The sequence below is a fragment of the Urocampus carinirostris genome, chromosome 3 (assembly GCF_059441175.1).
Source record: "Urocampus carinirostris isolate Australia breed hairy pipefish chromosome 3, RoL_Ucar_1.0, whole genome shotgun sequence".
Taxonomy (NCBI): Eukaryota; Metazoa; Chordata; class Actinopteri; order Syngnathiformes; family Syngnathidae; genus Urocampus; species Urocampus carinirostris.
This window is the reverse complement of record NC_142351.1, coordinates 12,859,688-12,886,287: the sequence shown is the minus strand read 5'-3', so window position 1 is coordinate 12,886,287 and position 26,600 is coordinate 12,859,688. Positions and strand designations below refer to the sequence as shown.

The following is a 26,600-nucleotide window of genomic DNA, read 5'->3' as shown; positions in this document are numbered from 1 at the left end:
CAAATAACTTTCGATTTATTTCTTTAATAATCTTAAAAATACCCCACCTCTGAGCTCGTCTCTTCTTCAAGACCCCGGCCAGGATGTGATGTGTTAACAAAGCGTTCTTTCTGCAAAAAAAAACACTCAATTTCGTTCAATGGAAGAGAGGAGCAAGCAACCCGCCACACAACCAGAGAGGCATCATCACCCTCTAGTGTTATTTTGGGATTATCGCACTTCAAAGCTTGCACAGTCTGCATGGTAGTCTGTTTACCTTCCCTGCCTCACTGTCAGGCCTTCCAGAATCCCTGTCGGAAGATTTTCCACTTGTAAGGCTGTCCATGGAAGAAGAGGTAGCTTCGAACAGCGCTTCATAGGGACTCTCCTCCTCAGGTTCCGGGGCCAGCCCTGATATCAACTCGCTCATTTTCTCCAGCTCACCTGAATCAGACAGAAGTGTAGTGTTGAGCAGGTTGTCACCCAAAAAATCACTATGCTTGAAAAGGTCAGGGTCACACAGACAATTTGGTGTTTTTCATGGAAAAGTCACACTTTTAATTATCAAACGAGTTGTCCAATGTCAGTGTTAGTTTGCCCATATTCGTTAATTTTGTCCAGTCCAATGTTCATTTTACCTCTGAAAAGTGATGGGTCCGGGGACTCGAATGCTCAAAAGTCTATGGGTCCCAACAGAGATATATGGGTCCCCAAAATTTAGCGTGCTCCATGCCCTTACAAACTGTCGTATTTTCCCTTACAAAATACAAAAAAATATTTTTTTTTTCAAACATGTTTATTTATGTAGTTTAACATGTTATATTGTACATGTGTTTCCTTATATCATATATATTATTAATGAACATTTTGTTGTGAGACACTGAGTTGCTTGACATGAATGAGGTTTATTATAAAAACAAGTTCAAAAATGAAGTCGTTTGGACGTTCACTGTAGAAGGAAAAAATACATGCAAATATAATTAAGTAGAATATTACATTTTCTTATTCAAATTATTAATTCATTTTCTACATTAAATTATTGTTGGTAATATACTGATTAAAAGGGATCACCACAAACCTGTCTTTTTTCATTTTCTCCTTTTATACTTCCTTTTTTTCTTAACTTTTTTATACAACATAATCATTCGTAATACAATGCATCAAAGCAAGTGAGCCGTTTGAGAGCCGGCTCTTTAATGAGTTGAGCCAATACAGCCGGTTTTCTAAAAAGAGACGGACTACACAACTCGAACTGGAGATCGGCGTGCAGACGAAAACTCGAACCGCGAGACCAAAACAACAATGGCGGATGTGCCTGACGAAAAGTTTGGAGTGCGGTAAAACTTGGTTAAAAAGTGATAATGACAATTTCGTGTAAACAAAGTTGCGTCCCGGGGACGCACGTTCATTTGACACGATGCGTCCCCAGCAGAAATAATGCGTCTAGGATGCAGGGACGCGGGCAAACGAGAACACTGCCAGTCTAAAATATGACTTTTTCGTTGCCACTCTGCCTTGAAGGCCAGCATCTTGGAGTCACCTCTTAAGTGTAGATGTTGACATTTGTGTTTTGCAGGTTCTAGTTAACCAACCTGTTAGTTAGGAGACTATTTCTCATGCTAGAGACATTATCGTGCTTGTCATCTTGCCACTTATTTTTTTCTACTCTGGTTGGGGCCTGTTTGTGCTGTTCTCTTAAGGGAGTAAAACACACTGTTCTAGGAGATCTTTAGTTTCTTAGTAATTTCTCGCATGGAATAGTCTTTATTTCTTAGAAAAAAAACGACTTTTGAGTTTCATATGAATGTATTCTTTTATGTCAATTCTGAAAGTTAAATTACACCCACAAATGTGATGCTCAAGATACTCAGATGGTTCAAAAGAAAGTCTGTTGTAAAGCTTCTCTAACCAGCTGAATTGTTTTAGCTGTGCTAAAATCAATGCACAGGGGTTTTCTGATCATTCATTTGCCTTCTAATTAGCAAATAAAATGTACCATTAGAACACTGGATTGCTGGTTGTTACAAATTGGCCTTTACACACCTATGTAGATATATTAATGCAGATAAATAGTAATTTACCAAATATGGGATGTACAGACGCTGCCCTAGTTACGAACGGACGATCACGAGGATTCTCAAAAGGCTGCACAGACCACAGATTATTGCAAACCACAGACTATTCATAAATTTAATTTGTGTTTAAGTTGCTTCAGTGATATATGTTGTATGTTTAAGGTTTATATAAGCATGTTTAAGGCTTGTATAAGTAGCCTGTATTGTTTTGTACTTAAAAATAAACATTTCATAAAATAATATGCTCTATAAAGATAAATAAAGTGAAGTTTAACTTACTTGTGGAAGATGGGCTTCAAGAATTATGCGAAAAAAGCGATCCAACCATTTTCTCAACCGCATCAATCTTTCTTATTTCACTTTCATTTCAAAAGAAACGGCTCGCCTCTTCTTTACACTTCAAACCAACCATATCAAATGGATGCACGAGATATTAAACAATAAAAACGTTCTTAGTGCATTAGAGATACAGTACAGTATACGTGGTATGTTTACACACGAACCAGGAAGTAAACATCTTCGGGGTGGATGCTGGGTAACCTCTCACAGTGCCATGGGGCCGAAAGAAGCACTACAGTACTGTCTTCTACTAGGAAAAAAGGTGCACACAATACAAAATCTAACTTACAGCAATGTCCGGACATTTTTCGACATCCCGAAAAAAATGATCGTATCTACTAATTTTCGTAAGTCGAATGGTTGTAAGTAGGGGAGCATCTGTATTTCTGATTAGTTTCATGTTATCCATATTGAAAAAAAACAACTGTGGTTCTCGTTCAAAAATAACATTTCTTAGCAACTCCACACATTTGAAGAACAGAGTATACACACAAAAACGATTTTGTGACTGTTGCATCGACAAACTTGTATTTAAAAATTCGGCTATTCGCACCCTTGTTTCGATGGCTCGGACTGTCTAGTAGCGTGGAAATTGGTGGAGCTGGGAGGTCAATGTCAGGAGGTTTCCCGCTCATTAGCCCTGCAGCAAGCAAAGATAAAATTCAGTAACAGTGCCTTTATCAATATTTTCAATATTTATTTCCAAGTATTCTTGATTCTACCTTGAATTAGCCCTGCGATCGCCCGGCTCTTCTGTGAGGGCATATCTTTGACAGTGTCCAGCGCTGTCAAGCCCTTCTGGTCCAATATGTTCACATCAATTCCTAAGTCATGCCAGACAGAGTTATGCCCTCCTATCTAATTTACTCAATTATGTGATTGAATCGGAAAAAGCTTGCATCTGACCTGCACTGAGAAGTTTCTGCACCACATCAGTCTTTCCAAACAAGGCTGCTTCGTGGAGAGCACTGCCTTTCTCCGTCTGATCAAAAATAGAAAAATGAGACGAAGAGGAAAAGGAGGCTAACAAGTAGTACATGCTCCCCTGGATAGCTTATTGAGTTTTGACTATCGGTTTCTTAAGTGCTATTCTCGATCACAAAGTTAGTTTGACACTAAATCAAAGCAAAAAAATGCATTCACAAAGTAAAGATCTATATTCGAGTTTGTTGTATCTTAGTTTAACTTTACATTTGAATTGTTTTAATGATAAATTGTGATGGAAAACAGATCAGTTATTTTTATACACCTTAAATAGATATGGAGCATTCCCCAAAAGTAAATCTATTATTTAGAGCAGGGATGGGCAAACTATGGTTTATTTATTGCCCATCAGGCGTTTTAATGAAACATATAGTGCCAACAAACAACAAAATATGTTATTTTCTGGTGTCCCATTTCATCCGGGGGGACGAAAGCATGACCAACTTGGGTGCCGAGGTGCCTAACTTGTTTGGGCAATTGGGTTGGCCATGGTCCAAACATTTTTGTGTGATTTTTTTGCTATTTATTTCCCTTTTATTTTCTTTGTTATTGTATGTGTGTGTCTTGCTGTCGGTCACCCCTCTTGAGGGATATGACGAAGGAAGGAAGGAAGGAAGGAAGGAAGGAAGGAAGGAAGGAAGGAAGGAAGGAAGGAAGGAAGGAAGGAAGGAAGGAAGGAAGGAAGGAAGGAAGGAAGGAAGGAAATGAGCTCTTACTATGGAGGTTGCTAACAAAACCGAGCTGTATGTAAGATGGGGGAGGAGTGAGGGAGCACAAGAGACTGTTGACGAAACATGATCACTTCCTATAGACTTAAAATTAAAGTTGCTGTAACTTCAACAAACACAAACATTTTTTTACTGCATCGATTTTAATTTTCTTTTTTAATGCGGTCTATATGATTTAGACTTTTTACTTTTTGTCACTTTCCTTTGACCTTTCAGCTAGACTTGCAACACTTTCACTTTCTAAAGTTTTTTTTTAAAGAAAAACCTTACCAAGGAAATTTATCTCTGCCTCCCTCTCTAAATATTACGAAATGGGTAAGGCAAGTGTCATTAAAATGATCTAAAAAAACAACCAGTTGCCACTTTTTTCACAGTCTCAATCGATCTATAGTGGTAGCGCCTGGAAAGTGTCATGGATTTTCTCATATGTTGGGCCCCATTGTTAGTGGAAAGACATCTCACATCTCGAAAGTCTCCGTCTGACAGGATTAGGAAACTTGCGTGTACAAATTGCAGTCACAAAAAATAGCGAGTTGAATGCAAACAGTTAACCAATAGTTCTGAATTGGTGAGATGCCCACCTCATAGTTAATGTCCATGCCAGCATCAAGCAGCACCTCCACCACGGGCAGATGTCCATTCCGGGAGGCCAAGTGCAGCGGCGTGTGCTTCTTAGTGTTGCAGCTGAGCAGGTTGGGATGAGCGCTCAGCAAAAGTTTGACAACTTCTAGTCTGCCGTAGAGCGCGGCCAAATCTAAAGGAGTCTCGAACTTGTTGTTCCTCATGGTCGGATCGGTCAGCTCCTCCAGGAGAAGCCGCACTACCTGTGAGTGTCCGTACTGGGCGGCACAGTGCAGTGGCGTCTCGTTGTCATTGTTCTGTCGAACAGTAGACAAATACGTATAAAAGAAGCAACACTGACAAAGTTGAGGAAGCTGAATAAAAAGAGACGCTTAGCGAATTCTTATTGGTGCGACGTCGGACCAAAAGGGAATGTTCTTAAAGCCCAAGCCACCATGAAAAAAAGTGTACAGGGTAGAGTAGGAATGAATGTATGGAGGACCAAAATGTACTTATTTAGATGAAAAATCGGTTGTGTTACTTTTTAGCAGCTCAAAAACTAAGCATTGTAAGTGACAAACACATCGAGAACAATCACAATGGGATTCAAACCTGATTGATGATTGATCAATGGAAAAATATCCCCCACCACATTTGATGAGGCTTGGAACTCAGATTACAACGGTGAGAGCACCATTTCTTAATCACTAGATCACGAGGGTTATGTATGACATTGGAAAAGACATTAGCTTTTACCTCTTTATCACATAATTTTTATTCATGGTACCACAATGTTGAATATGTTGGGTCGCAATTTAAATCATTTATTGACAACGGTAACTATGAACACAATACCAAAATAAAATTCACAATGTATTAATTTAATGTGTCTCAAAGTCCGATGAAGTGTCAATAATTGATTTTAATCATGGCCAATTGTTTGACGATGAGATAAAATCCTATGCCTTTTCCTGAATCATCTATAACTGATCAAGTGGTTAAGAATCTGCGCACTCACTGCCATGATCCGAGTTCTAATCCAGTTGCATCAAATATTGTACAAATGTGGTGAGCAATATTTTTCGACCGATCAATCATTGCTCGAATACGGTTGTGTACTGCAGTAAAACCTCTCATGTAATTTCCACCCTAACTTTGCACTATACTTTAATATGATACATATACAAATTAATATAGAGATACCAAATGAAAATGGATATGAAGCACTAGATCAAAAAAATATAAACAAATACCTGTCAATAAAAACAACAATATACATACAATCAAATGAAATAATGAATACATTTTAAAACAAATACAAGATATACAAAATTCTCAATTTAAAATTTAACATGAAAATAATTGTGGAAGGATAAACAAAAAAATGCATATATGCAATAAAATATTTAGGAGAAAATTAAAACGCTCTGCTTTCATGTTTATTTATTGAATGCTGCACACGTGCTGTATTGAAATGAGGGAGCGGTCTTTGAATGAATGAATGAATGATCTAAAGGCTTTTGTTGTCACTATACAGTACAACGATATCTTCCAATATCTACCATTTTTTAATACGTCTTACTTTTACTAAGACGTATTAAAAAATGGTGAGTTGAACTGTAACAATTGGTTGCTCGACTTTTAAGTGCATTGATTGACTAAGTATGACTGGCAGAGTATCACTTGTGACAGCCCCCTTATTCAAATAACATGACATGCTGAACGCACTTCTGCAGTATCAAATTAATAGATGTGAAAACTGTTTTTATATCTATTACTGATTAATCGTATTAGATATTTAGACATTGTTGATGTAATCACCTTTGATATTTATTGGTAACCAGTTTTAAGTGTTGTTTATCTAATTATTTTTAAATGGGCGGTTTTGGTCCTTCATATCAATGCTAGATGTAAACATGGACTAAGAGGGAGGTGCGGCTGAAGGGATTTCCACAGGAAAGGTATACAGAAAGAGAGGCACCAAGCAGACATTTTCGAAAATCAAATAAAACATTATATTATATAGAGCATAAATTAATCCTGCTTGTGCATAAATGACTTCATGGGCCTGCGTTCATTCAACATATTCACATTCATCAGATTTGGCAGGTGCGGCTTTCTGCAATGACTCAGTAACTTAATCAGCACTGATTGGTGTTATATGGCCAGCAGAGCCGAGTGGAATCCCTATCTATTCATATAGCACATTTCAGACACTAAAATGCAACTAAAAGTGCTTCATAAAAACATTCAGTGTACAATAAGATAAGACTAGTATACAAATGACTGGTGTACTAACAGGGACAAACGAGCCAGCCAGAACTGACACTTGGTTCATTGACATTCTGTGCTGTGAAAGTCAAGTAGGGAAAACCCACAGTCGCCATTGTACGAGGTCTCCACCGCAGCAACGTCAACAAAAACCACTGGTCTTCGTCCACAAGTAAATATATCCCTAAAGAATTTTGCTTTTACAATCAGGGTGATGATAGCTATATAAGTGTGAGATAAGACCAAAGTAGGACCGTCTAGGCACTCTCCTCGGCTTAAACAACAACACATGGTGCCAGGTTGCGAGCCTCAGGAGACTGTTTACCATCCATCTTACTCATAAAGTGGCTTGCGAAACTATTTGGCACCCTTGTACTTTATGACGTTTTGCCACATGTCAGACTTCAAACCTAAAGATATAAAACTGTAATTTCTTGTGAAGCATAAACAATAAGTGGGACACAATCATGAAGTGAAACACACTTTTTGGGATATTTTAAACCTTTTTAACAAATAAAAAACAAAAAAGTGTGTGCAAAATGATTCAGCCCCAATGAGTTAATACTTCTTAGCGCCACCTTTTGCTGTGATTACAGCTGCAAGTCGCTTGGGGTATATCTCTATCAGTTTTGCACATCGAGAAACTGATATTTTTGCCAATTCCTCATTGCAAAACCGTGAGGTTAATCTGTGAGGTTAGATGGAAAGGGTTTGTGTACACCAGTTTTCAGTTCTTTCCACAGATTCTCAATCGGATTGAGGTCTGGACTTTGACTTGGCCATTTTAACACCTTGATATGTTTTTGGTGAACCATTCCATTGTAGCTTTTGTTTTATGTTTTTGATCACTGTTATGTTGGAAGACAAATTTCCCTCCCAGTCTCAGGTCTTTTGCGGACTCCATCAGGTTTTCTTCCAGAATGGTCCTGTATTTGGCTCCATCCATCTTCCCATCAATTCCCAGGTGGCTTGTGGCAAACTTCTAACGAAACTTTTCATGGATATCTTTAAGAAATGGCTTCCTTCTTGCCACTCTTCCATAAAGGCCAGATTTATGCAGTATATGACTGATTGTTGTCCTATGGACAGATTCTCCCGCCTCACACGTAGACCTCTGCAGTTCATCCAGAGTGATCATGGGCCTCTTGGCTGCATCTCTGATCAGTTTTCTCCTTGTATGAGCTGAAAGTTTAGGGGGATGGCTTGATCTTGGTAGATTTGCAGGGGTCTGATACGCCTTCCATTTCAATATTATTGCTTGCACAGTGCTCCTTGGGATGTTTAAAGCTTGAAATCTTTTTGTATCCAAATCCAGGTTTAAACTTCTCCACAACAGTATCTCGGGCGTGCCTGTGTCACGCTTATTGTTGATGCTTCACAAGAAATTTGTTTTATATCTTTATGTTTGAAGTCTGAAAAGTCGCAAAAGGTCACAAAGTTCAAGAGGGCCAAATAGTTTCGCAAGCCACTGTATATGCACACACAAAAACACAACCTTGGGATTTAATCAAATCAGAAGGTAGTAACAGGTCTCTGAGGTGAGGACTCAAACCAGCAAGGCAGGTGACCAGAGGACAGGGAGTAGGGGTACCGCTTTGGAAAAAAACACCATAAACGATAGCTGGATTCCATCTTTATCTTATCTTTCCATGTGTCAATAGGGTGTCACATGCAAGAAGAAGAAAAAGACAAGAACCCGCAAAAGAGGAGCGTGCCGACTCTCATCTGTGATGCATCGTCAAGCATTTGCTTATTAGTGAGATGAACTCAGAGGATTTAGATGACTTCGGCATGCAAACACATTTGCTGTTGTTACGTCAGTATGATTCACTTCTTCTGCTTCATCAGTTGTCATCTCAGTTATCCTTTCACAAAAATGCATTAAAAATGAAAATGATTATTAAAAAAATGTGTTGGGATCAAAAAGTATAGACAACCGATCCCCAATAAATGTATAAATAGATTTTAGAAAAAAACCTACACATATATGCCATTTAAAAATTAACACATAAATAAACCATCAAATGCAATTCATTATTTTTCTCATTTTGTTCATTTCAGTATTTATTTTGTTGTGTATTTTGTAATTTATTTTGTCATGTACTGTGCCAAGGAATTGTCACAACAATACGTTATTCAAATAAGCAGGCTGCCCAGTTCCCTGAGCTTTTCACCTATTGGTTGATCAGCAATGAACGAATCGGCTTTATGTAATAAAGCTCTGACAGTGTGACCCACCCCCTCATTTGGATAACATTTTATTGTGACAAAATACACAACAAACTACATGACAAAATAATGAAAAGATAAATACCAAAATAAATAAATGATTAAATGAATGCCAAAATGCATTTTATATATATATATATATATATATATATATATATACATACTGTAAATGAATAAATTGCGTTTACGTCATATATTTAGGTATTGATGAGACATAAATTTGTAGGTAATTAAGTAATTGTACATTTATCTCTACATATGACAGGATCGGTCCTCCATACAAATGTAGATCCAGCAGTAATAGTTTTTTTTTTGGGTTGTACATTTCAAAATATCTAAGAGTATACAATGTATTTAATTTAACAAAAGTACCTTAATGTGGAAACCCTCCAAAATAGTAAACACTGAAATTTGTGACATGAATGTAAAATTTAACTCGGCCGAATGCTTAAAGGTGATATCAACAGCTTGATTAAATACAGTTAAAGTATTAAACTTAATACATTAAGTTTAGAGAATAGTAGGAATCTGAGCCAGAAACAAATTAAGGTCGTGAAATTCTTGAATTATAATAGACTGACTTTATGTCCATGTTCTGAGGCTATTGTTTTTTGTCGTTGATCTTTTTGCCAATATTTAGACCGAGTTAAAGGTTTAAACACTGCTATTTTGACTTGCCAAACATTTAAATATTAACAGAAAACAGCACTCTGGCTGCTCCTGCCACATACACTCTAAAAGCCAGCTATGCTAACACAGTAGTTGTGAAATGATATTGCGAGCGTGACACTCTTTTACCTAAAATCTTCAGTGTGTTTATCACTACATAAAATATGCTTTTTTACACTTGTAAATATGAATTGATTTGTTGTCACACCTCTACCCAACTCCCCCCTGACACAAGTATGTAGTCAGTCTGTAAAATATTCAACACCGGCAGTAGCTCAGGAGGTAGAGCGCTCGTCTTGGGATCAAGGGATCCCAGTTCGAATCCCGGCTCTTCCGTGTTACATGTCGAAGTGTCCTTGGGTAAGACACTGAACCCCTAATACCCCCAATAAGCAGGTTGCGCCTTACATGGCTGCAAGGCCGCTATTGGGAAATGTGGAGCACATTGTAAAGCGCTTTGGGAAATCATTGACTTGAAAAGCGCTATATAAATGCAGATCATTTCATTTTTCATTTAACACAATTTTTTGCAAAGGAGGCTGCCGTCAAAACAACCACAATGCCATTTGATGCAAACAACTATTGACACATCATCACCCCCATGTGACCAACACAATAAGAGAACACCAGCAGAAGGCTGATCTTCATGCGCAAATGGCATCAATGCCCCGCAGACTCACTGAGAGTTATAAATTCAAGAGGGACAAGCAGCCTTCATGGACAGGCCACATTAATATGCAAACCTTTTTGTCACGGCACTGCACTGCAGAAGAACTCATTCTTATTTGAGCCATCACTACATGTCAGCTCTAGATTTGTGTTGGTTATCGATCAGCTTTGACACATTGCGGCTACTCAGCTACTGCTTCCCGTATTCTATGAGCTGGCGAATTCTCGTGACGGAGAGAAGCAAGGATGGTGTACGCTTCCTACAACCTGCGGCCCCAGAGACGATAACGCGGTCTGACGAGCGACCTCTGTCACGTGACTAGCTGGCTGGGGGCGCAACACGGTTACGTCAGCGCGGCCCTTGGCGGCAGCAGAGGAGGCGAAGGCTTGAGCAGCTGTTGCTGCTTGTGAGAGGCTGCGTGCACCAACGTCTTATCTGCACATGGTCACAATCAAATCAGGCTCAGTCCACAAAGGGAGGATAATCCAACACAGGTCCTGTGCATGTTTGTCATTATTTATATACAGGGTTGGGTAGGGTTACTTCAACTTGATTACTTTCAACTACTTTTGGATTACTCCAATACCAAATATGCTAATAGAAGACAAAATAAACTAAATATGAATAAAATTATGACTCACAACACGTGGTAAGCTTTCTCACATCTCAGGCAGGCTACGCCAAACAGATTTATAGAGTTCTGTCTGCAATTTGTATTGTAAAACTGCCATATAAAAGCTACAGCAAGGAAACGGAATGCTATATTCCGGCACAAACTCAAATGGAGACTCATTGATTTGTTACATGTTTGAAACATGACCCTTTAAATATAGTAAGGGCAACACGGATGATTGTCTTTAAGCAGTTGGTTTCATGAGACTTTGTTGAATGCTAAGCTAAATATTGTCCATGTTTTTTTTTTCATTTTAGCGAACTACCTTTTATACTGTATACATTACATATACCTGTACACCATTTTAAATTATGTACTAAATAAAGGCATGGCGTATAAGCATACCTGTCAGAGAAAAAAAAACATAGTTTGGACTTCGAAAGTCTGAAAGTTTGATAGCATTTTACCAAGGGTGTTTAATTTGAGGCAAACATTGCTTTAATGGCATTGTGGCAGTCATAAATCAATCTATAAAAAGGAACCCAATTTTTAGTTATGCCCATACTTTTTCTGTAAAATGTCTAATCATGTTAGCTAGCATTGGCGTTACCTCATTGTGTGTGTTTTATCTAATGTAAAGTCTTTTAGGCACACTGATATATTGTAGGGTGTAGTCTGAATTACGGAGGCATTGTAGCATTTACCAACTTGGAATAAAGCAGGACTCATCGTAACATAGCATGACTTATTTGCCACAATTACCGCAAATCAAACAGTTTTTGCAATGCGTAATTCTAATGTGTTTGTTGTTGAAATTGATATACGACTTCTCGGTCAAAGATAACTTTAATACATTTAAATTGAATTTTTTTCCATTTTGTTTTTTTTAGTTCACTGTATCTGATCTGAGACCATTTATCATAGCATCATTTCTGTTATTTTGGTTCATGTTATTGTGTTTGTGTGTGTGTGTATATGTGGTCTTCAGTATAACTCTTCATAATATTTGGCTATTCCTGTGAATTTTCTACTCCTTGCTGACTCAAGTAGTCAGGAGATCCACAGAGGTGAATTGAAGGTGTAAAAGTGCTATACCTGACTCCATCCTCATCAATTCAGCATTTTGAAAAAGAAAAGCGCTGAGTCAGGCAAACATGTGGTCTTTCCCTGAATATTTTCCTTCAAATTATATACAATTGTTAATTTCAAAGTCAAACACATTTATAGTCTGTACAGGTTAAGTGCAGAGTCAAATTAAATCATGTTTATTTGTTTTGCCCTTAATCACAAGAAGTCTCTAATGGCTGTATAGACTACAGACTATTATTACACCATCTGCTGATCTTAAACCTACATGAGGACAAGGACCTCAACATAAAGGAAATAAAGAAACCTTGAGAAGTGACTGCACATGACGTACTCCCCCTTCCAGGATGACCAGGCTGCAATGGATGTTGCAATAACAATTAATACACAGATATTATCAACAGGAAATATAGGTCGTTCATAAGCTATAGAAGATGCATGTTAAAACTAGATTCAAACAGTTCCACTGAGGTTGCAGATCAAATCTCAGAGGGCAGAGCATTCCACAGCACCTTGACCCAAATGGAGAATTTGGAACTCAGAGAAGAATTTAGAGCAATTCACATCGCCCAAATGCAGCAGGACCTGTCTACTGTGGAATGTGCAATAGTGATCCCCTCCCTCACAATTGTGTGATAATGAGATAAGACCTGTTGCCTTTCCTTTGGTCATATATATTCTTAGATGCCTGTTGGATAAGATTCTGCCCTCTTGCTGTTGCCATCCAGGCTTGATCCCCGTTGCCACCTTTCTTATACCATTGTAGTTAGCAATAAATATTGACTGATCAATAATTGAAGAAATATGATAATACATCGACATGCATTTCTACTTTTTTTTGCCATACATATGACCCACCAGATTATAAGGCGCACCTTCAAATTTTGGGGACAATTTGGGGTTTTTGGGTGCACCTTACAGTCCAGAAAATGAAATGAAATTATCATGTAAGGCGCTAACCTGCTTATTGGGGGTATTAAGGGTTCAGTGTCTTATTCAAGGACACTTCGACATGCGATCTCTTGATCCCAAGACGAGCTCTCTACCTCCTAAGCCACTGCCGCCCTTTAAAGGGACTGTGTTCAATATTTAGTGCCTTATAGTGGTAGAAAATACGGTATATAAACAGCGTTGGGTAGGGTTACTTTTACCAGTTTTCGTGTCCTCTTTTTCATCAGTATTTGCCTTTTTGGCATGTGATTTTTTTTTCTGTTTAGTGTAGCACTCCCATATTTAGCAGAATTTCAGGGGGGTGTATGTAACGGGTGTAATAATAACTTTTATTTTATTGAAATTCCTGCTAAAATATGTGTATAGTTTTTGGTAAATGTCCTGCAATGCTGAGTCCAACAGTGCCATCTGCTGGTATGGGGTGGGGTTTGGTTTTGGCTTCTAACATGTGACCAGGAGGCGGGGTTTTGTCAGTTTAACCAGAGTACTACAAAGGTAAGACATATCTTTTGGTGCTCCACAAAATAAGTTAATTTTAAACATTATAACCCCAGCTGACAAATCTCTCACCATGCATAGTAATGTGATTGATATTGTCAAGCTGTTTTGATTTATTTTCGTTTTGTTTCTGTTTTACTAAATATTAATTCCCCTTGTAGAGATCAAAGAGATCAAACCCAGCAGAAAAAGCTAATGTTGTGACTCATCCATTTGCAGGTAAATTGTACCCATTTTTATACTCATTATTGTTTTTATTCCTATTTTTTTCATATACATTAAAAAAAGGATGATGTTGGTTAAAATTCAGAGTAAAGAAAAACATGTTGAATTCATTGTAAACGTTAAAAATCCACTATACGATCTCTTGTTAAAAGTATCTTGTTAAAATGCAAAGATTTATAAATGTATTGTGATATTCTAAAATGTATTTTCTGTAAAGTGAAAAGACAGCTCTTTGATATGCTTTGTTGTCAGTTTAACCAGAGTACTACAAAGAGATCAAAGAGATCAAACCCAGCAGAAAAAGCTAATGTTGTGACTCATCCATTTGCAGAAACTGTAATAATAAAAACCTCATCATCCAGTCCAGCGTGAATGTGGATCTTTGGTGGGACACGTACAACATGAGTCCAAGGGTTGCAAGTGTGAGAGAGTTTGTCACCTTGTCTAGCTTTGTCTCCGTTCTCATGCACTGCATCATTTTTGACAGAGTTAAGCCGCTTCATTGCATTAGTCCTCTCCAGACACTGATCTTTAAACATGACACAGCACAGGTAATTTTGTTGGAATGATTTCTTTGCATTGGTGCAAAAGCTGAGCATTACACTCAAAAACTGATGTGCTCAGATACGCACTCGTGGTCAGAAGAAGTCATCTAAACATACAGTATATTTAATTAGACAAGTGACCTATATAAAGATAAGAAGCCTGCATGAGTCGAAACAGACCAGAGGCCATTCTGTTTTCCTGAAAAGAGAACTACAATTCACTATCAATAAAAAAGGGATATTTTTGTTGCAATGGGCGACTTTTTTAAGCTATTTTTTTTGCTGTCAAAAGGAAAACTCTAAACTAAAGGGAGCATAATATTAAATGTGGTCCTTACAGTCTAATTATTATTATTTTTTTCATCATTGAAAAAGGAAAAAATCTGCTAGACCCAGTTATCAGATTATGTTTTTTTAAATCAATCACACAAAGTGAAAGGGGATAATATTGTCAAAAATATTTTACTTTTCTTACCATGAATGCACAACCAAGAAATAATGTTTTATCTTATGTTATGCAGTATCTCAAATTATTGAGCATACTGTAGATCGATGTTTTCTGTCTGATCTTTCCAACTTCTGAGACATCTTCATATCGCCAAAGGCATATCAGGAGTCCCTCTCTTTGTTCTCCATGGTCAAAATATTGGTGATGTACCCCAGGATTTAGAAATCATCACTTGGCCTGTCCTTGTTCAAATAATTAAAAATGTGGTTTTGCACAATAGCTTGATCAACTCAATATTTTTGTAATATATCAGTGTCTGAAACAATCAGAATTTATAACAGAACAAAACTTTAAATCAGGTTTATTATAAATCTACTTATAAAATTCATTGCATGTTTTCCATCTGCCATCAGTAGTTACCTGTGTTTACTCATCTTCATTCATGCAATGTTTGATTCTCGTCGCCTGCTACGAGACTCGTGAACTCTTCTTTCCACGATGCTTTTAATGTATGTTTACGTTTTGTTGTGTCATCAATTTTGTTAGCTTCTTTTGAATATTTCTTCTGAGGCTGAGGTTTCTGCTCAATTCCTAACCACTTATCCATCTTTTTGTGTTCTCTGTGCATTTACTTTGGAAAATGATATGCAAATGCACAACCTTATAAGGCTCGGGAAAGTCCGGAAGTTATTTGAAGCAGGCTTCTGATTGGCTGCCGAGTATGCAAATTTGCAAACGAAACGAAATCCTGAAATTTCCAAACCGAAAAGAATTCAAAATCGGAATAAAACGACCTAAATGATGCATGCCCCGGGCGTCCGGGCGGACGTTATTTCAGACACTGGATATATGCTTACAATCAATGGCCAAGTATATCCCTTCATATCAAAATGTTGTTTCTGGCTTGAAGCCGTATGTTTAGCAGCAGGGCTTTTTTTCTGTTTTTGAAAAACTTAACTTTCCATCTACTTTAATGACTTTCAATTCAAAAAATTAAAAAGACGTAGACCTCGCTCCCTCAACCAGGCCACTCGCCTCGACTGTATGGCCGGTGACAATGTTACCATGACAACCGGCAGCCTCATCCTCTCCTCAGCAACCTTCCGAGCACCAAGCAGGAGGTGGGGCAAATCCACACATTTCCACACTGCGCACAGACGAGCGTGTCATGGAAATCTCCCAGTGATGTTGATGCAAAGAGATGGCGAAACTGAATGTTACCCATCCTCCTACTCCTCTTGGAAAAAAAAGCTCTGTGGAAGCAGGATTCCCCCTCCACTGGGTCACATGACGCCATCACGCCACCTCGGTTTTTCATTTATTTATTCATAAGAGTGAATCAATTATTCAGCCACAAAAGTAGGTGGCACTGCTTCCCTTATCAAATGTGCTTACTTAAATGTCATTCTTATGAATGACATCTGAGTAATCGCCACAAGGCAAACACATAACATTGAGAAAGGAGAAGGTAAATTGAATGGTGATAAAGCGGAAAGCTACCCTTCCACATCCACACACTAAGAGGATTAGTCGACCATGTTCAAAAATAGGATGCGGCTTTATGTACAGGCCTTGCTATGCCTGCTCCAAAAACAATTACGAAAGGAATGACATGTTATCACTGTTTTAAAGGAAGAGTGAGCACTGGCGGGGTCAACAGCTGACATTTTACATAGATTTATTAAACACATTTAAAGGGACCGTGTTCAATATTTAGTGCCAAAATATTTGGCACTAATTTATTCAATAAAAAAACATTCATTCGAATATTGAGCAAAAGAACCTGAACTACCATTGTTAATTTTTAGAAAATAAATCATAGGTTGAGAAATTTCTATTTCTTTCACATAGTATTTAAGGTCGCCGCCCTGTTTTTCCCTGGCACCTTGTTGCTACGCTTCTCTTTGTGGCACTAATTTTAGCTTGCATTATACCAGTGTTTGTCAAACTTTTTTGAGCCAGGGCATGTTTTTTTTACATTGGAAAAATTTTGCGGCACACCACAAACAAAAAATGTTAGAAAATGACACTGAACAGTATGTTTAATTACAATATAATTTATAATACCCCCAGTTTTCACAGCACAGACACTTGACAATGACATAATATTTGCTGAAAATATTCATAAATGTTTTTTAAAATTGTAAATTTTAAAAAGTGACATTGGATAATTTCTCACGGCACACCTGACTATCTCTCACGGCACACGAGTGTGTCGCGGCAGAGTGGTTGAAAATCACTGCATGAGACAATAAAGTGCAATCTAGTGGTCAAATATTTCAAACTAGAGCTTTGAGGAGCAACTTGGCTCTGCATTTATTATTTATTTTCACTTTGGTTTAAGTCTGTTTGTAATCTTATCGTCATAAAATACAAGTTTGCAAAGTATTTCAATCTTGAAACCATGCAACTCATTCTTGACCACTCCACCCATTCATTGATACATTTAGGAATAATGTATACCCATTGGGTGCCCAGCAGTGATATTCACTATTCTTAAAATATATTATACATCGTAAAAAAATTATACATGCAAATGGGTCAAGGGTTAAAAAAGGTGAGAAGGGTGTGGAGGAAATACTGTATTTTATGGTGAATAATGCTAACGTTAAACGCTCTCACTTATTAATTTTGTAGAAAATTGGTTTAATGTATGATTTATAATTTATCGGTGGCAGTAGCTCAGGAGGTAAAGCGCTCGTCTTGGGATCAGGTTCGGTTCCAGTCTCCTTCGAGGTGTCCTTGGGCAAGACACTGAATCCCTAATGCCCCCGATAAGCAGGTAGTTGCCTTGCATGGCTGACGCTGCTATCGGTATGTGAGTGTGTGTGAATGGGTAAGTGTGAAGCACATTGTAAAGTGCTTTGGGAAGTCTTCGATGACTTAAAAAACTATATAAATGCAGAACATTTACATTTACAATTTAAACTGTGAACACAATACCAACATAAAATTTGTTATGTATTATTTTAATGTCCTTCAAAGTCGAACCATCATCAGATACGTCAATTGCACAAATACGGCATATAAACCTTGTGTATAAAATAACCAACCCAAACGTTTTGTTCTTTTTTTACGTATAAACAAACAAAAACAAATGAAACTGTTATACGCGAATACATATGGTACTCCCGCCTGCACGAACAACACTAATTTTAATTCAAACATACCACCTCAAACGCCTGATACTGCAAGATCTCACGATAACCCTCTCTCCTCCCAAAATTATTTTCTCCATAGATCTACGCAATTTACATAAGTCACCTTTTTTTAACTTAAAAAAAGTGACATTTATTGTTTGAAAAATACTAGTTTCAAAGTAATGTCCACAGGTTTTTATCCTTCTCTAGCGGCCGCCATTTTGAAAGTTGGTGTGAAGAGATAATTACATCAACATTTCTGAGGCTTTTGCTAATGCCCAATTATGACTCTCCCTCTGAAATCAGGTGAAATTTTATTGTTTTGAGTTTAGCTTAGGCAATTTTTAAATCACGAGGTGGATATGTTTCTTAACTCGCATGCTACAAAAACAATTTTACCAAAAACACGGTGTTTAGACACGAGATAATCATTTGCCTTGACCTCCATTTTAACAACACCGTATTTAATTTACTCTGTCCATTTCACCTGCTCATATTCAAAACACTCAAAGATTCAACGCAAAATTTGACAGATTTTGACATTCAAGGATGTTGTCATAATGCACAAGCAGCTTAACAAAATTTGGGGTTCCAAGCACGGATGAGCAAACGCCAAGTGATCCACTGAGAGCTACAGTGTATTAAAATACCCCTGAAGTTCTGCAAGCTCTAGCACAAACCCACAGCAAGCCAGCAGCAGCAAAGCAAAGAAGCACTGAAAGGAAATAGCTGTGCGGTGTACACACCTTGGCATTAATATAAGGGTCAAAGGGCCCACAGCGTTTGAACTCTTTATGGTCTACAGAGCTCTGGAAGGAGGGAAGAAAAGATAAACTGCCAGTTTTTCTGACTAGAAATGAATACATGACATGATTATCACAATAAAACATTATGAGTACATAGCAGGGATGTGTTAATAAACATTCAGGTGTCATGATTAGTTTAGAAAGAATGGCCCATAATGAGAATTATGTAATTTTGTAAGGAAAATTTGGCAGTATATTGCTCACAGAGGGTCATTCTGCATTAACCAAACAAGTCGGCCTACAGTGACTTACTTAAGACACTATTAGCAATGCGCAAACAAGCAATTCTCATACAGACAGGGCGTCAAGGCGCTTCAGAGTAGCACAGTATCAGTAACATTGTCAAAGTGTGAGTCATGATGCGTTGCTGAAAGACAAAAGTTACATTCTTAGCAATATCCGAACAGCGTATAGCATGTCACACATAGAATGCTGAGGTAAAAATTAACTTGATAAACAACACGGAAACGAAGTGGCTTCAAGTTGTCATCCAACTGGCTTTTGGGGCAAAGTCTGGCCACAAAATGGTTACAAATGACTAGAAGGGTGAATTTTATGGAAGAAAAGCTTGCAGTTAGGTTGTTTTCTGATAGGTGAAAAAATGTGCCAGAGCAGTGTATGGATCCGAGCAGTTTTTCAATGATTGACCTCTTCCTTGTCATCCTTATTTGTGGTCCGCTGCCACAAGACATAAACAATGACTGGTTTCAGTACCGATTTGTGACTCTAAACCGTTCAATTTATATTGCAACAGAAATTCTGCTTAAAGTAATTTGAAAGGGAATTCCCTGTGGTAATATTCAGTCTTTGTTTAAACAAGGTGGGTTGGTTTGGAAATTGGAATCCAAAATATGGATTCTCAGCAAATATGATTAGCTTTCTGTTTTTCACGTGTTTTTCATAATGTATAAAATTAAGTTGTTCCATTCTAAAAAAATGAAGTATCAGTGAGAAGTCAATACCGGTTTAATAACATATATGTAGAATGGGTGACAGCAGGCTGTACTTGCCCGAAGCACACCAGAGGAAATGGTGCGCCTATGACCCATGTGGTTAAGGGAGCCAACCAACCATGTAGAATCGAATTCATTAAATTCCCATGCCCAAAGTAGTTGGGAAATGAATGAATGAGTACAATTGTTAAGTCTTCCAAACTTCATTACTTTTTAAAGAGAAATAGGATGCTGGAGGTAAATTAAATAACTATTCGTCAAGTTACTATCCAGGCCGTGCAAAATTGACTTCAAATGAGGCAGTATGTGGCCTCTGAACTACAATGAGCCTGATGTTGGTTGACCTATTCAATAAAAACCAAAACCCAGACAAGTACAAAGAACGGCCAAACCTGTTCGTTGAGTTTGGGGTGGGAGGGTCCTTGGTGGATGAGCATCCTGACAATGTGCTCGTCTCCTTTCCATGCTGCAAGGTGCAGAGGGTAGCAGCCCTTGTTGTCGGCTATGTTGGTCAAGGCCTCGTTTCGAAGGAGCAATTCCACCACTTCACTGACAAGAAAAAGCAAGGGTTCAGATAGCAATATTACATGCACAAAGTCTTTGCAAGAAAAAAATCAATAGATTTATAGTTCCATCGGGACTGGTTTGCGGTAAGGGGAGACTTCATGTAATTATAAGAAGACTACCTGTGTCCATTTAAAGCGGCGTGATGGAGCGGGCTGTATCCGGTGCTGTCCACACAATTCACATTGGGACCTCTCCAGATGCTGGTCAAAAGACAGAATATCAACATTTATAGATAAAAATGTTAAACAATGAATATGTAGATCGTCTGTAAGAACAGTATGAAACAAGAAAATGGCTTTGTTTTCCTTTCACAAAATGTTGAACTTTTTAAAGATGTATTTTTCATGTCATTTTTTTATTATGAATTAAAGACTTATAACAATAATAAGAAATAAAATAGCAACATGATCAAATCTAACATCAAAATATAATGTAAACAAAATCTAAAAGGAGTCAAACTATCATCTGGGAGAACACATTTTATGTATTTACCAATCTATTATTGCTGTGTGGAGTTTAATGTTATTATGGTGATTTGAATGAAAACTGTAAAGTCAGGGTTTCTTACATTGATTATTAAATTGATGTTAAAATAATATCTAGACAAAAAAATGACTTGAGCTGTATTGGGGCTATTGCATTCAGGACACTAATGTAGCCAAGGATAAAACTTCCCTAATACAAGCATGATACGTGTTTTCTTTGTGCACATATTTACATATTGTCAAATTGTACTTGAAACTTGATAGATACCAATGTATTTTCCAGAAATTGCGCCTTACAAACCAATGCATCTTGTATACCGCAAAACATGGTGGATAATGTCGGAAATGCATACAGTACCTATAGGTGTTCGTTACTACATGAGGTTTTACAGTACAGACGCTCCCCTACTTACGACCATTCGGCTTACAAAAAATGGTAGATACGATGTAGAAAAATATCGGAATATTGCTGTAAGTTAGATCTTGTATTGTGTGCACCTTTTTTCGAGCACAAGACATTAGTGTAGTGCTTCTTTCCGCCACTACCGGGGTGTGGCGCTGTGAGAGGTTACCCAGCATCCACCCCGAAGAAGAAATCCGCTTCCTCTTCCTAGTTCTTGTGTAAACATTCTATACTGTCTATGTCTATACTATCTCCGGCGGGCTAAGAACTTTGACACTTTTATTGCGTAAAGAGAGGCGAGCCGTTTATTTGTGGAATAAGAAAAGCTTGGTGCGGTTGAGAAAATGGTTGGATCGCTTTTATTCTGCCACTTTTAACAACGGAGGAGGAAGTTGCCTAACTCTTGAAGCTCAGCTTCCAAAAGTAAGTGAAATTCAACTTCATTTACCTTTATAGAGCATATTAATTTATGAAATGTTTATTTTTTTAGAACAAAACAATACAGGTTACATATACAAGCCTTAAACATACTTGTATAAACCTTAACCATACAAAATATAACACTGAAGCAACTTACAAACAAATTCAACTTATGAACGATCGTCCGGAACCTCGTTCGTGAGTAGGCCAGAGTTTGTAAGTACGTTTGTATACTATTGTGCAATGTTTGGTTAATCGGTAATCATCGCTGATCTAAACTGCAAAACATTGTATGAGAGCGATTTGAACCAAGGTAGTGGCAGTGGGGTTTTAACAAACTTTATTGACACAAACACACTACATCACACTCCAACAACGCGGCCCAATTTAGAGATTACAAACATTGCTTTTTCAAACAGCATTACTAATGTTTCAATAAAAGAAATAATTGTGGCGGGATAACAAGGTTACCATGACAAATGAACAAGTAAGAGGGGGGAGACAAAATCACAGGCAGAGAAAAACTTGAAGGGAGCAATGACACTTTACCAATAGACCATCAGTGGTACAGATAACATGAAAAGCGGTAAACCTCATGTCATTGTCACACGATTTTGACTAATGGTGCCAGAAACACTGATTTGGATAGTGCATTTTGTTCTGCATTCCCTAAACATGTATAATATGTATGTATTTCATCAAAATACTACACAAGCTATTTTACGTACGTACAGTGTAAACTGCAATTTATTGCAGCACAACTGACACACATTCCGTAGCAGAGCACATACATTTGAGTAAATCAGTCAAACCCATATTAAAATTTCACACCGTCAGTAAGTGAGAATGGGAGCCACATACGCTTCCTGCACCCAAGTCCGGTCAAATGAATAAACAAGTGGTGTCAAGTCAAACAGACAGAGGACCAAATAAAAAAATGTCTACCAGACGAGGACCAGACTGATCGAATGCGGAACATTTTAAAAATGGACCTAATTGAACTTACTGAAAAGCTAACAAATATATTCCTATAGGATCAGAAAGTAATGTTTTCTAATGGCTCAGTCAAATATTCTCCTAAATTTTCAACGGCCCAAGAAGATACGTTTATTTTGTATGACAATCCAAATAACATAATAATTAAACCAAAGAAGCTGGAATACGATAGACAACATTAGCAGCCCTTCGTTTCTATTTTGGTAAAAGTGAGCTAAATCTGCTTCAAGGAAAAAAAAATCTATTTCTATCTATTATATATAATTACATTAAATACAATAAAGTGCCAAAATCTATTGAACACAAACACCCTCAAGGGGAGGTAATGCAGTAAAAAACAAACCACCACTCTTTGTGTATAATACAATAGTTAATCAAGATCATCTAGGAGACCATTGACGACCTTATCACATGCCGGATTTTAACTGCAGAACTCGACTTCAACACATTTGAAACTAGCCATCAATGATTCAGTGCGCATGAACAAAACTCAGCATATTTCTTTGTCCTACATCATAGTCGTCTTTAGTACATCCTGTTTTGGAATAATGCTTAGAATTGTGTAATTATCCAGTCAAAGCTGTGAATCAGTGGCCCACCGAGCACATTAGCCTGACACTGCAGATTCACAAGTCATACAGTTCATTCCCAGTGGCATGCAATTTAAGTTTCATTTCTCACATGAGGCTGCGATGAGCATGGATTAAAAAAGAAAAAATGTGCAAGGGAAGGAATTGTTTAATTGATCTTCTACTGGCAATGGACTCCGGCGCTTCATCACTCTTGCTGCTGTTGGACCTTAGTGCTGTTTTTAAAAGTGTGGACCATAATATCTTACTAGAACGGTTGGAAAAATGGATTGGTCTCTCAGGAACTGTCCTCTTATGGTTCAGATCCTACCTCACAGATAGGACGCACTGTGTTGAATATGGTGTTACCTGTGGTGTGCCGCAGGGTTCAGTACTTTCAGCGTTTACATGCTTCCATTAGGTGATGTTATTCACAAGTATAATATCAGTTTTCATTGCTACGCAGATGGCACTCAACTATCTGCCACACTAAACTGTGGAAATTTGGAGGCCTGCTTCACTGAGATAAACGAATGGATGTCACTCAACTTCTTGCGCCTTAACTCTGAAAAGACCGAAATGTTAGTTATTGGTCCATCTAAATAATAATAATAATAATAATAATAATTTCCTTGTGTTGTCATTCTGTGTAACAATGTACACAGAACGAAATGTCGATTGCACCTGACCCGTTGTAGCGAGCCGATGCAGCCGCAGCCAACAGAGGGCGCCGCCGACCACTTTTAAAGTCTTAGGAATGACTCAGCCGGGGCGCGAACCACCGACCTCCCAGTCTCAAAGCGGGCGCCTTACCATCTAGGCTACTGAGCTGGTATGCAGTGACTTGTTCTCAAAAAATGCTCTGAACATTGACAAATGTAATATTACCCAGAGTGACTTAGTCAAAAATGTAGGTGTCATATTTGACCCCGATCTGTCCTTTCAATCACACGTTAAGAATATTACTAGAACACTTTTTCCATCTTCGCAATATTGCTAAAATTCGCCCTCTGCTGTCTCAGCCGGATGCGAATCATTAAATGTGGGGCTACTATCAATTCAACAAGGCAACTGGGAGGTTTCTCCGAGTGCCCTCACAGGCCTGGCCTTCTAAAAAGCATTCGCAGTCCTCTTACACACCAAAGCCAAGTTTGCGTGGCCACTGAACACATCACAAGCGCAAGTGTATACAGAAACCGACTTTTGCTTTCTGTCCCAGATAAAGGAATTATGTAACGGCTTACAGCAGAAAAAAGCCAGCAAACAAATTACCATAAACATGAACAGAGCATCAACTGGGATGACAGAAGTTAATGAAATCAGTCATTGTGCAGAAAGCCTTCCCAGACTTAAAGAAATCCTTACTGGGCATTGAAATCAGTACTATGGATGGTCACACTAATCCTGTGAAAAGGGAGTTTATTTTCAGATTCTGCACATTTTCAGCATACCAAAACATCACAATGTGATAAATATGCATGAACCTTATGAAAAAACAAGTATTAGAAATATTTAAAATAAATTATTGTATCAAATTTCAGCTGATAAAAAGCAATGTATTACGGAGAAAAATATGTAAAATATTTGATATGATATGGTTACTTAAGGGCAACACGGCAGCGCAGTGGTTAGCACGTGTGCGGCACACTTCTGAGGTCATGAGATCGAACCTCCTGTGTGGAGTTTGCATGTTCTCCCCGTGCTTGCGTGGGTTTCCTCCGGGCACTCCGGTTTCCTCCCACATTCCAAAAACATGCATGTCAGGTTAATTGGCCGGTCAAAATTTGGCCCTAGGTGTGAATGAGCGAGCGAATTGTCTGTCCCTGTGTGCCCAACGACTGGCTGGCAACCAGTTCAGATAATGGATGGGCTCCAGCACCCCCGTGACCCTACTGAGGATAAGCGGTTCAGATAATGGATGGATGGTTACTTAATACATATCAACCGCACCGATAAATAGGGGCAGACCACTCAATTGGTTGGCTGTTATATCTGCCACAATTTTTTTAATTTTGGAGTAGTGAAGATTTGTCTGAAAAATACGGTCTCTTTCTAAGATTATTTTTCGGTTTTTAATTTACATCTTAGACAAATACTTTATGTGTGGATAAATCAATAATTTGATTGCCTTCTAGATGTTGTTAAATATTTTACACAAAACCAATTTTGGTGCATGCATAAAAGCCACAGCGTTTATCATTCGATGTTGGTGTATCGAATAGTGTGAAAACGTGTGCTAAAAAGCCCAAGGAAAAATACAAACTACGGAGACAAAAAGTGATCAGACCACATAATTTTTCTATTATTTTTTGGTGCGAATTTTGGGCACCCAAAGCAGCAAGTTGGTTGACAATTCTGTCAGCCCCCTTCAAGTGAGGTTCATAAATGTCTGATCAATTATAAGATTTCTTTCACTATGAGTACTAAAAAAAATGCACGCTTTCAGGATAGTTTGTATTTTTTTCTCATTATTTAAATCAATATTTTTATTCATGAATTACGTTTTTTACGAGAAGGAGGCACTAAATAATACACACTATCCCTTTAAAAATGTGTGAACATTGAACCGGCCAAAATAATGGTTAGGATGTCTAACTTTTCGAAATATTCGTGATCGGAAATTGGTTGGAAAATTGGGATTGGTTTGCCATACCACTAAACTAGACACACAGGAGGGTGCTAATGAAAACAATCTAGACTTTTTATGCTTACGTCACGACAAGAACACAGGGTAGACCCAATCGCGTAACGTTTTCTCACAATTCTATTGAGATATAGGAAGAGGAAGGGCAGCGCCCGCGATTCGATGCTCGCTGAATGCGGGAAGCAAGTTGTTCTCGCAACCGGATTGTGATCCGAATACGGAAATGGATCTTCCGTAGCGGGTGATGTCGGTGTCAGGGACAGAAAAACAGGTCAATAGCCGGGACAGGAGAGCAAAAACGTGGTCGGGGTCAGAAATGGGTCGTAAACCGGGACGGGATACCAAACGTGGTCGGCATAAAAACAGGTCGTAGCCAGGGACAAACGGGGAGATCGGGGACGGACAGGTGGAAAATCGGGTTCAAAAACGGGACAGGCGGGAGACAGGGTCAAACAGGCTTGACTTGTAACAACAGTGGTTCGCAGGCGGACTGACAACATAGGAGTAACAGGACAGGGTTTAAATAAGGACAGGGAGCCAATCAGAACCCGCAGCGGTTGGCGCCAAATGAGTGGGCACAGGTGATTCACATCGGTAATCATGACAGCTTATTGCCATTTTAACCTTGCAATACCACTAATCATCGTTACATCAACCGTGTGGACTTTAAGACATTAGCCTTTAAAAAAGGAAAGGAAAACTGCAGAATGATTTATATCCTAGTTTATCAGAATGTTATCAAGGAA

The 26,600-nt window shown here is 38.2% G+C and overlaps 1 protein-coding gene across 6 annotated transcripts in view; it reads right to left on the bottom strand.

Moving 5' to 3' along the window:
* Positions 1-26,600, bottom strand: part of anks1aa (ankyrin repeat and sterile alpha motif domain containing 1Aa) — an 88,270-nt gene that overhangs the window by 40,562 nt on the left and 21,108 nt on the right. For 5 of the 6 annotated variants that reach the window (XM_088330749.1, XM_088330750.1, XM_088330744.1 and 2 more), the window contains exons 2-10: positions 20,457-20,537; positions 20,163-20,319; positions 18,758-18,820; positions 4,687-4,983; positions 3,300-3,375; positions 3,116-3,217; positions 2,947-3,033; positions 257-423; positions 48-110 (exon numbers count right to left, since the gene is read on the bottom strand). In XM_088330749.1, the coding sequence (XP_088186875.1) occupies positions 48-110; positions 257-423; positions 2,947-3,033; positions 3,116-3,217; positions 3,300-3,375; positions 4,687-4,983; positions 18,758-18,820; positions 20,163-20,207 (900 nt within the window). In that variant the 5' untranslated portion in view covers positions 20,208-20,319; positions 20,457-20,537. The remainder of the gene's footprint in view (positions 1-47; positions 111-256; positions 424-2,946; positions 3,034-3,115; positions 3,218-3,299; positions 3,376-4,686; positions 4,984-18,757; positions 18,821-20,162; positions 20,320-20,456; positions 20,538-26,600) is intronic. The other variant, XM_088330748.1, reaches the window with a different exon arrangement.